At 40.6% G+C, this 12266-nt stretch overlaps 1 protein-coding gene across 9 annotated transcripts in view; it reads right to left on the bottom strand.

The window, feature by feature from the left end:
- Positions 1 to 12266, bottom strand: part of RUFY3 (RUN and FYVE domain containing 3) — a 56310-nt gene that overhangs the window by 40794 nt on the left and 3250 nt on the right. The window contains exons 1-2 of one of the 9 annotated variants that reach the window (XM_074905310.1): positions 7025 to 7628; positions 6761 to 6948 (exon numbers count right to left, since the gene is read on the bottom strand). The exons of 3 other annotated variants lie outside the window; for them this stretch is intronic. In XM_074905310.1, the coding sequence (XP_074761411.1) occupies positions 6761 to 6938 (178 nt within the window). In that variant the 5' untranslated portion in view covers positions 6939 to 6948; positions 7025 to 7628. Of the gene's footprint in view, positions 1 to 6760; positions 7629 to 12266 lie in introns of those variants that run through there. 5 more of the 9 variants (XM_074905312.1, XM_074905314.1, XM_074905313.1 and 2 more) reach the window with 5 other exon arrangements.

Here is a 12266-nt window from a genome sequence, read left to right as displayed (position 1 = left end):
TGCAAGTGTCAGCTGTGCTTCCAGGGCAGGAGCTTTGTTGCTTGCTGCTGCTGCCTCAGGGAGCCCCTGTTCTCCTCTCACCTACAGCTGTGTGGTGCTGACACCTCTGACTTTGCCGCTATCTGCTCCCTGCAGATAATAGTTAATTTTATCCATTTCCTCTGACCACCCCGCACTGCTATCCTGCACCTACCTTCCTTGTTCTCTCTGTTACCAGCACCCAGCTGCCCAGAACTGGTTTACCTCACATTACAGAACCAACAGCTTGTGCTTTCATTATAAATCACTACAATTGACTGCAATATTTTAGTGTAAAACTGTCAGGAGATTTTTTTTTTTTGCCGCTGTCATCACTCTTGTTTTAACACATGCTACTCCTCATGTGGCATCATCAAGGTCACAGACTGACATGACAATTTTTCCTATGCCACAGACTTTTGATGTAAGTTAAAGCTTGCACAACGACAAAAGAAATAGCAGTCACAAATAAGCAACAAGTGAGGGAACAAAAAAAAGAAGGAAAAAAAAAAGTACAGAGGACTTGGGAAGTCCACGTCCCCTCTCCATTAAACCTATGGGATAAGTAAATATCATATGTACATCACATACATTAATGGTGTAATCCCAACCTAAATTTCATTCCTGTCGCCACATGATTATCATCTGGCATTTCGGTATGTTGCAACTGTGTGGAATTACACAGAATGTTTCTCCACAACCAGCCTCTTTCCAGAGGGAAATACATGAGTCACTGCTATGGGAAATTGCTCATTTGTTTTTGGCCCTTGACAGTTTGCACAAAGAAAATAAAATAAAAAAACCACCTACTTTCTTTTCCCCTCCATCCTTCACTTCCCATCTCAGTTGACACCTAAGAGGTTTCTCTGCAACATTTTTGATTCATTATCTCTGGAGGAAATAAACCCGTGCCACATTTCCCAGATCTGACTTCATTTTGACTGAACAAGTTCAGAAGAGCAAAGAAAACAACTCTCAACTGTAATTCCTTAATTACAGCTTTGAAAATATTTACATAAATGTAATATTTAAATCATAAACCAAATCAGATTAGCCCTGACGAAGGTCTCACCTTAGCCTTGCAGGGCACTTGCTCACTCTCCTTTTCTCTGAATTGCTTCATATCAGCTGGAGGCCTGGCACATTGCAGTAATCGTCCTGAGGAGCTTTTTAGAACTTAATCTTCCCTCGCCTTTGGTTCAGGGTCAAGTGTCCATCTTCTCCCGGTCATTTCCCTTTCACTCATGATGGGATTCAATGTAAATACAGTAAACTGGATCTCTCCTGTGTCCCAGAGGAGATGGCCATCTTTATCATGTTACTTTTCAGTACGTGCTGTCTGAATTACATGATCTAATTGCTATTCAAAGATTTATCATCATTAACGCACTGTAATTCATTTATCTTGCATGTTATGGACTTCACATTTGTTCTATTAAATCTGGTCTCCAGCTCCTTCAAATTTCTGACCTGTTTAGAGGTTTCTGCCACCACACATATTTTAAGAGATACTTCAACAAGAGAGTAATCTCACACAGTTTCTGTCAACACGTGAAAAGTCCCTGCTCCTCTCAGCACAGTGTTTACAGAAGATTTAGTTTGTAACACGAAAGGCACAATCCATGGAGCAATTTCACGTCTCCCAACAGTTTGCTTTTCCTATTCCACACTACTACAGAAAACCTAAACCAAAACATCAATTACCAGGGTTTCTTCCTCAGTGTGCTGTGTTCTCTTCAGACCAATGTGGCTTTATACCAGCACAGCAGCACCCCCAGTACCACAACCCAGCACAGCAGGTGAGCCCTCGTGTCACCCTGTTCCCTCACAACTGAATTGCTCTGTAGCTCCCCCACCAAAAATAAGGAGATTCTCATCCCCTACATGCAAACTTAAGTGCCAAGGCGGCTGTCAATTTGCAAACCAAAAATATAACTAAGAAGGTCATGCTGCTTCCTTAAAGAATTTTGAAGTATGCAAAGAAATATGGAAAAATACTTGAACAGAAAATGTAGGAAAAAAGTAGAATCTAAAGGATGGTTCGATAAACAGTGTAGTAGATTAATGAGCAAGAGGTATTTGAGCACTGAGAAGAGAATTTGCTTTTTCTGAAGAGCTGTACAACTTCTACTCCAGTCATTTTACACACGCATCCATCTGAAACTAAAACTTTGAAATTACTAGTCAAAAAAGAAGGAAAAAAAATAATCTGACCTTAGCTACCAAAAATTATACTATGGAAAATATAATTTCATCTTTACATGTTAGAAACATGCTACTCTAATTCCCCATTTTAGTGCAAATAGAACAGGATTTAAAAAAAAAAAAAAATTATGTAATTCTTGACAGTTACAAGTAAATTCCGATCATGCAGTTATCACGTGTATTCCTTCTGTTCTCAGTTACAAGCTGATCCCATGAGGATTAAAATTTCCATTGCTCTAACGTGAAGCTCCTCATGATTATTCAAAGTAGAAATTTAACATTCCGTAAAACCATGCAAGGCCATTTTGTATTTCATAACTTCTCCCAAAAGCTGACATTGGTGTTCAATCCCACCTACACATGCACTCTTGAATGTGCAACAGAAACACAATCGACATGTTTTTCACACCTCAGTCCCTAAAGATGCGTCAATGGTCATTATATCTATTGCAAACAAACAAGAGCTTAATAGCCTCTAGTGTCACATTTCATTTTGTGATGCCCCCACAGCAAAGTTCTGATTACCTAATTAAGAACCACTGTTTGTTTAAAAAAGATAATATTCTTTTTTCTAAGCCAAACAGATTTACAGTATATAGCAAAATCAGTTTATTTTCATACACACATAATTGTTCCAGACAGTTGAAAAAGGAAATTGCTTTTATTGTTAAATTGATCATCCATGTTACGTGTTATACTGAATACATACAGTTGCAAGAAACTCAGTAACTATACTAACACATTTACCCTTCCCCTACATGCTACTTCTAAATAGAACAGTATTTTTCAGTTTTGCTCAGAGTTACACTCAGAAACTCCAACTCTGGCAGGAATGGAATTACTCCAGATTTACACTGTTTCATCTCAGATCAGAATCTGTTTCCCAAAGTATATTGCTTTTGGCTTAAGTAGCAGCAGAATTAGGCTTGGTTTTACTAGTAAACATCACAGCCACAGGAGGATGACTATTGTTTTTAAACATCAGTGAGTTAAGACTGTGATTACCACTATGCTCTTATATTACCAGCTCCTATCACAAAATTGGCCTCAAGTAGGATTATTTCAGGGAAGGCTACAGCAAACAGACTCCCTAGGAAAGGGCTGACAGCAGGTCTGGCCTCACAAATAATAAGCACCAGCTGTAGTTTCTGCCTCTCTGCTTGGGGAGCCCTTGGCGCACAATCAGAAAGCAAAGCACAGCAATCTGCCTCCAGCTCCCCCAACATCCCAATTCTAAGACCTGGCACCATTAAAACTGTTCTTCTGATGCCTCCCTCTCACCGGAATTAAAACACAGTGTTCCAGTGAGGGATATCCAACCAAAGCAGATAAGAACCTCTTACTTTAGACACCTCCTGTACATTTAAACTGTCGTTCCTCAGTAATCTGCTTTAAAAAAACTCAACAACAACAAATGAGAAATAATAAGACTAATTGTTCTTAAACTACTTCCACTGGAAAGGGGGAAAAGAAAAAAAAATGTACTGCAGTTTCTTGTTTAGCACAATTCAGTTTTCTCAGGTATTTTACTTTTCTTGCCCTACCTTTGGTATAGCTACAAGAAAAAAAAAAAATCTTCGAAAACAGCAAAGCAGAAAAACTCACACCATAGCCAAATGTATGAAGACAACCTTGAAGGGGTAAGGCTTGTAAGACAACTCAGCTGAAAAAGCTGGGGAACCAGAAGAGGAGGGGAAGCTAGGGACCACTAGACTCCCATATAATTTAACAACTGAGTGATCATCACAGGGTGTTACACAAGAACAGCTCAGCAGAACTGTATAGCAGTCAAACTTCTTGAGACTAAAATCTTGCTTTCCTATTGCGTTTTAAACCTTTCCCATCCTGCATGCTGTTCTGTTCTTGATCCTTTCTCTTCTCACTTCCACTGCCCAGAACTGCTCTCTTCCTCTTCTCACTATGACCTGCCCCTGGGCTGGCTGGCAGGCCTGGGATGCGAGGAGGGGTGCAGACACCTACAATGAAAGGCCAGGAGCACAGTTTCTGTTCATCCTCAGCACGATGGCACATGGCGAAGAGGAGGAGGAAGGCAGGATGGCTGCTTGCAGGCTGGGGGTATAGCAGATCACAGAGTAAAGAGAAGCCAGAGGCAAAAAAATCCTGGAAAGCAGCAAGAGCTGAGGGACAACAACTGGAGGCTTCAAATCCTTATTTCAGCAAGCTGCTAGATTTTCTACTGCAATATATTATTTTTTACATGTCTTGATTTGTGTAAGGAAAAAATGCAACCTTTTGTTATGCCTTTGGCAGAACTCTAGAGCTTTTTTTTTTTTCCCCCTTCTTCATTATCCCTACCTTTCTACATAAGTTTTATGGAGACATTACAAGATACACCAGCCTCAGCTCCTAGGTCTCCTGCTTTTCCTCTCAGAGAAGCATTCGGTGTCTGCAAGCCCCATCATTCTGTCTCCTCAACCCGTGCACACACTGAGGACACAGCAGCAGCGCTGATGCAGTACCACTAGTTCCAACACTAGGGATAAAGCTGTGTCAGCTTTTCTATTATGAACACTTTTTCCTGACCTTATATCTCTGCTAAAAATATGACTGGGGTCCAAACCACCCTCCGAAAACAGCCAGTCTTTCTGTCTCTCAACAAGCAACCCTTAATTTATGAATGTCTAAACATCTCCATAAAGGTCATTACAATACAGTTCCATTTTTTTATTCATTTTTGACATGAATTCAATAATATGTCAATGAAATGAGAAAATATTATTTTCTAACCCTTTCTAGTACTTGGAAGAGTGACTAATTACAGCTTTTAAATCAATTATTTCTCTAGTTTTGGGGAAGGCTCAGTCTAGTATTAGTGCAGGCAAGAGCGCAGTCTGTACCCTGTAAAGACATATATTCACCATATTTCAGAAAGACAACCCAGAAAAGCTCTATTATGGACAGAGGATTCATCCAAGCCCACCTTCCCCATGAGTCTACTCAGAGCAAGAAGGCAAACAGAGAGGAGACACATACAAAAATAAGGACTAAAGAACTGACTCAGTGCAACTGAAAGGTGTTCCAAGGTACATGCTATGAGAAAGAGTCCTAGATTGCTTGGGAGGTCATTTACCAACTACAACATGCCAAGTCAAAAGTAGTTACTATTTGTGAAAGAGAGAGAGAATATATAAAAATCAATCCACCTACACTAGAATGTCCTGTAAAAAACCCCAAAACCCAGAGTCCAAAAACATACAAGTAAGACCAAGCAAGGTCTGAATAAGCCTGTGCCATATACAAGGACGTGGGAATTGGAAGTCAGCTGAATTACTGCACCCTTGGCTCACCCTGTACTCGCTACTCTGGTTCTGCTTTCCTGAGCCTACAGCACCTCTTGAAACCCTGGGGCATGCTTCAGAGGGAGCATTAGTCTCTGCTTTTGAAACCTCTGTCTAGTATCCCACTGTGGGACTAAGTATTTGGCAAGCAAATCCAAACCCAAGGGCTGCTACCACTGAAAGCTGCTGTCAAATGGAAATTAAATTATCACCTGAGAATTAATTTTAAAGCTCAAATCCTCACCACAATTTAAGTTGCCTCATCCAGCAAGACAACAATATAGCAAGGCATTACTGACTTGACAAGCCAGCAAACGGGTCAAGCAAGACTACTTGATGGAGTCACACTTCAGCAGTCACTGGAAAAAGGTCAGGCACGAAAAGATGGAGCCCTGTCACCACAAGACTGAAAAATGCTCAGCACCCAGCAAGGGGCATTCGGAACCTGGCAGTGTTGGTGACCATGGGAGCAGTGGCTACTGTGAAAAATTCCTACAGAAATTCATCCTATCTCCTTCTCCACTTTCTTTACTAGTAGAGCAAATCGTGGATGTCCTTTTGTGGTTTTGTACTCACAGAGCTTTCTATCGTCATCTTACACGACCTGGTATTGAACTGTTTTCACCATCAACTCAGATCACAAATCCTTTTTCAAGAAGAAAGCCAGATGTATTGCACTTCCACTTTTCAGGCTTCCAAGTCCTTATAAACATCACACACTCAACAGAAGTGAGCTGGAAGACTTGTGACGATGTTGTTATCACCCGACAATAGGCATAACTGCGTAATCACTTGGGGCTTTCCAAAAACTACCCACTGACCATATGCAGACACACGTCTGTGTTTTGCCAGTATGCTCCATTTGTAAAAGCTGACAGCTGACTAACAGAGCTATAAGCCCTGTTTTAAGAGTAAAATCATGATAAATGTATTGCTGGGCACACATCATGGTTACCTTCCTTCCCAAGACAGACAAACCTGATAGTTCCAGGTTTGGAATAAATATAACAACAATTAAGCACAAATCCATCTCTCTTAAAGGGGTGGATTACAAAAGTCACAACAAATTCTAAGGGCAATCTGAAGCACCAATTTGACTTTCTAGTATGTCAAAGGGTGTCCCAGTTCTCCAGGCAGTACAAGACCATCCCGTCCTGGAGACACCCCCTCCCAACTCGTGCAGTGGCCGTAACAATGGGATGGCTGCAGGGATCCCGAGGCAGGGAACCGGACCGTACCTTCATGGGTAGGCTCTGGGTCGGGTGTCAGCGAGATGTCGTCCAGCTCACGCAAGCAGAGCCATTCTCCATCCATCGACACTCGGAATTTGCAAAGATAGATGGTCTCCATGGCAGCCTGAGTGATCTTGTCTGTGGTGGGGGTTGGCATGTCGCTTTGAGGCGTCAGAGCAGACATGATGACTCAGCTGGTACAACAACAACGGGGGGGAAAAAAATAAGAACTAGAAAGAAAAGCTTGCTGAAGAAGAAAATAAGAAATACCTTGCTATTAAAGGACAGATATGCTCAGGATCGCACAGACTGCTCTGGCCTTTTCATATATAAAGCAAGGTAAAAACGCTGCTCCTTCACGCTTGTCTCTTCCTCCCTCCTTTCCACTGTTGTCGTCTTCAGCTATGCTAGAGGCTATTGATCCTAAACAACCACAGAAAACCTGGCTTCTGCATCAAAGACAGGAGGAGAAAAAATGTAAAAAAAAAAATAATAAAAAAAGCAGAAGGAAAAAGAATGGCTTCCCCTGATGATTACCCAAGCAAAAACAAAGGAAGAATGTAGAGACAGATATCCAGGTTTGATGAAATCAAACTGCTGGTCCCTTTCTTCCCAGATAAGCCAGGACAGCGAGTGCTGATAGGATTGGTTGTGCGCAGTAAGCAGGGTGTTGACCAAAATGGCTGACTAATGAACTGAACTGAAAATTCAGGCTCATGTGATCAGCCGCTCCGAGCGTAGGGCAAGCAATTCCCAGGATGCTTCCTCGATGCTGCTGATGCAGGGGCAGCAATTAGGCTCTCGTCATCCACAGCACCTTCTCATCAGGCTATACTAGTCAATTTGTGAGCAAGCATAACGCACCACGCAGATTTCTCATCCGTCGCCCCCATACTACAAAGGAGCACAGACTAGCAGCGCGAGGAATACAAAGACCCATTTGTATTCCTTTCACATGCCTGGATGTCACTACAGGAATTAAATAAGTACCTTTGTTTTCAGAGTAGGTGTGCAAGCCACAGTTTATGTTTTATTTGCTGTGCAACCTTCTCAAAGGGTACCTTGCAGCTAAAATTTCCCACATACAAAAAAAATGTTAGGATGGATTTTGGGGGAAACAATGAGGGAAAAATGATCTAGCTCTAAGCATGTTAGTGAACAAGGATTTAAGCTCTTTTAGGCAGGCACGTGCATATGAAAGAACAATGAGGGAGAACACCACAAATACATATAGCTACATGACCGAATCTTACACTTTAAAAACCTCATCTGAAAATTGGTACTGCTTAGGTGAAGCCGATGAAGAAGTATTACCTCTCAGCAGGCAGAGACAGGCTTTCAGTCTCTCAAGAATAAGATGACAGCACTGCACTGCCCTGTCCCTATCCAGCCAGATGAATTTCCTCTGTCCCCCCAACCCACACAGCCCCACCTCCAAGGAACAAGAGGTCCGAGGTCAACAGATGCCCTTCTTATTCCTGAGGTCACTATTTAACCAGGGCATGGGACACAGTAGCACCACCCACTTCAGCTACGGTACCAGGCAACAATAAATTAGCTTGTTGTACTTTATTCTTGTGGGGCTTCAGTATATTTGTGGAGAGCAGATGCGTAGCACCCATATGAAATGGACGCCTAATCCCTCGCCATGTAAATTTGGAGAAAGCTGACTGTTCACCAGAACAGTATATTGATAGCAACATATGAATGATTAATGCATGGGACCTTCGTTGTTCTCTGTATTTCTTCTTCCCTAGAGAAATACTCAAAAGGATGTGTGTCTTTTTCTTAGGGATGTGAAATACAAAAACTGATCACTTGATACAGAAGTCAGCATGCCAATGCATATAGCCTTTTGGAAAAAAAAAGTATATTACATAACCCTTTTTTCCAGTTTTATGAGGGTTTTAAGAGCTGTTACTCCTAACAGGCAAGAGGAAGCAGTTGCTTTTGGTGCAAACTTCCTGCTTGGTGCATAGCATTTTGACTCAGCAACTCTTTCCCCCCATTAGACTAAAACAAACAAAGAGCCATGCAGCATATTATTACAGTGATGCAAAGAAGAATTATTTCACGAACGACAACAGTTACTATTGTTCCTTCTCCCTAAGAGAGAATGGGGTTTATAAAGCACGCTGACAGCATTTTGACTCGTATGATATTTATACATCCTTTCATCAATGACAACCTCTAGTTTTAGTATTTATATTCCACCAGTCTTAAAATCAGTGGAAATCACCATATACAAACAGCTCCAGGAGAACAATTCACTCACTCTTGCTAACCTTTTGAAAGGGTCTAAACAAACAGCAAATAACCAAAATAAACCCTTTTGAATCAACAAAGTACTAGAAACTATTGTGCAAGCTATTATCCCACATACCTAATTATCAGACAGTTTAATTTTTTTGTTTTGAAACAATTAGGAATATAAACAGCATTAGGTGTAATCCTGCAGTTCCCATTTCACAACACGGGTCTCCAACTGAATTCAGCACTGGCAAGTGACCCACATACCAGGATCACAGCAGAAGTCTGTTAAAAAAATTAAGTAACCATTCAACTTAAATTGGTTTTCTTTTATGCCATTTGCTGCTTCTTAACATGAAGAAATAAAAGAAGCCAGCCTGCCCCTTCCAGTTCAGTTGTATTTCAGGCTCCTTTATGCCATGTTCCTGCTGCAAATACTCAATAAGGATATTTAAAGTACTTGAAAAATGTTTTTCAGCCTTGATTAATTTCAGTTTGCTAGTATGTTTTGGCCAAAACAAAGCTTTGGACACAATATGCCACCTAACAGATTTCAAACAATTACTCCATTAAAAGAAATTCAGCTACTTTACCTCTGTAAAACAGTACCTTTTACTCATCTAAGAAACGAAAATGATAAAAGTGTACGTATGCTTAGAAACTCTGATGAGTAGTATTTTTTTTTTTTTAAACAATGACAAGTTCAGAACTTATTTTTCAAGCTGATATGGGTTTTTTTTCAGAGTTTGATATGGGTATTTGAAGCTGTAAGAACTCTTCAACTGTCCAGAGGAGGCTGTAATCTCCAGGTTCCAGTACATGGCTGAATTTACACCAACAGTATAAAAACAGAGAACTTGCCCTCCCAATTACAGCTTTCAGGGTAAGCTAAGGCAAGTAGCAAAACCGTAACAAAAGCAGGTAATGTCTAAATGTCAGCTACAGCACTATGGGAACATAAAATCTCTATTCGAGAAGGAAAACAAAAAATCAAAACAAACCCCAAAAACCCCAAACGGAAATTATCCTATTACTTACTGACCTGCGAGCCTTTTATCACCACATGGAAAACACAGAACAAACCTTTCCCTATGCCTATCCTGTGCCTCAAAATTATAAAGCAACAAAGGATCTTATAAAGAAACAAAAGAAAGCTATCAAATACTGGTATTTTCATAAAGGCTTTGATAAAACTACCATGCAACTCAAGGTCAGCTAATAAAGCTCCATCAGGGTTCAATGAGTTGTCAATAGACAAAAAAAAACAAGCATAGGTATAAATGAAGAGGAGGTTAATGAAGAACCACTTTCTCAATCTGAAACCAGTCAGACAGCCTTGACTGATTTTTACAAAATTTACAAAACCCTCATATTAGCATTTGGCAAAAGTGGATAGAGGCTTTAGTGAGATTACAAAACAAGGCAGATTTCTGAAAAAAGGTTTTCAAGACGAAAGAATTAGAAATGGACTATGTTGGAATCTTAAGACTAACCACCTGAAAGCAAAGCACTCCATCAGCCCTTAGTATTTGCAAACTCAGCTGTACTGGAAAGTATTTTTAGTTTCAAACGCTTAAATTGGAACAATCTAAGCAACAAAACCCGAACAAATTCCCAAACAACCTTTTCGACTCTAGGGGGCACCTTTGGATGTACTTTTACTTCCAGTGCCAGCAAGCCAGGCCTGCGAGCAAGTCGAGTTTCAATCACGGGGAGAAAACTTTTCCTGATCACGTGTAGAGCTTGAAAAGTAGCCCTACAGCAAAACGTCGAACTTGGCAGATGAGATTATTGATTCAGATGACTGCGCTGCTTCTGGTTATTTAAAATCACAAGAGAACACAGAAGCATTTAAAAAAAAAAAAGCCACCAATACTATACAAATGGGAACCACTGCTGAAGGAAACTGTCCACCTAACAGCTCAGTTGCACTGATGAGTTCTAAAATACCTGCTCAGGAGGTCTGAGAGAGACTGCAATGCCAGAGGTAACTCCATGCAAACAGGATAAAAATTATGAAGAAACACAAGCCTTTATATTGCAGTCTAAGACGCGTATGAATCATGAGCAGGTTCTTGCAAGTTTTTGTAAAGCCTATAACCTGTTTGTGGCTGCTTTATCAGATTAGGCAGCCTGACAGTCTGGTCCAGTAAGGCAGCTCCCATGCTGCTAAGCGACACAATTCTGATCTTCCTATTTTCTGCCCATGCTCTTGCTCGACAGGTGAAAAACTCTTACCAGCAAACCTATGAATGTGACTTCTCACTCCCTCTCTTCCTGTCATTTTGGCCTCAACTCCACATCAACATGCTGTCCAACTACCCCTAGTCCTCTCAATAGCTGTACCAGTTGCGATGACTAGAAAAACAGCATCAGGCCTGATTCAAGAGCCAACAGAGCAACTATTCCACAAAACACATGCTCACACTCCTCCAGTAGCCTCTCACCAGGCAATCTCTTATGGGAAATGTAATTGAAAAGATTAAATTAGTAACAAAACATTTACATTCAAACTCTGACTCTTCTGCCAGCACAGATACGTACATTCCCTCAGATAACAGTGGCACTTTGAACCATGCATGCTAAAAACATGAGTGGGCAAAAGAGTTTAACCTGAAAGCCAGTGGCACAATTGCTTAATTCCTGGAGAAAGAGACAAACTGTTTTTTGGTCTACCTACTGTGAAAAACAGAGATGTTAAAGGATTCGAGTTAACTCCCACAATTGAGGGTACAATTAAAAAAGGGGAAGGAAAAGTCTGTTTGAAGTACCATGATATCTGGTACACCTTCAGTAGGAGCAAGGAATGGTTTTGGAGGTTTTTTGTTTCTTTGTTTTTTTTTTTTTGTGCTTTGTTTTTTGTTAAAGACAGAAAATCAACTTGCTTTAAAAAAAAATCAACTTGCTTTTACTGTATTTAAAAAGTATTCTAAGGTTTTACTGCAGCTCAGCATGTTTAAGTAAATCTTGTTCCTTCTGTCTGCCTAGAACCATCTGTATCACAAAAGCAGGTGCTGCTGGCATGAAAAGTTTTTGCAGTCTCCTTCCCTTAGCAGCTCTTGCCTTCACCTGATCTTTGGAATCATCTCACCTCTCTTACCTTGTAAATAAGAAAACTTGGATAAAATGGAGAAAGATTAGTTGGAGAGGGAAAAATATGTCTGAGACAAAATCTGTAGAGAAAATAAAGTTGTAAAAGAGTCACATTCTTATGATTTCTTTGTTAGCACATATTCTTCATTTACGTTCATCGCTGGGCTTC

Source organism: Athene noctua, chromosome 4 (genome assembly GCF_965140245.1).
Source record: "Athene noctua chromosome 4, bAthNoc1.hap1.1, whole genome shotgun sequence".
NCBI lineage: Eukaryota > Metazoa > Chordata > Aves > Strigiformes > Strigidae > Athene > Athene noctua.
The sequence above is the reverse complement of the archived record's forward strand: the minus strand, read 5'-3'. Positions and strand labels throughout refer to the sequence as shown.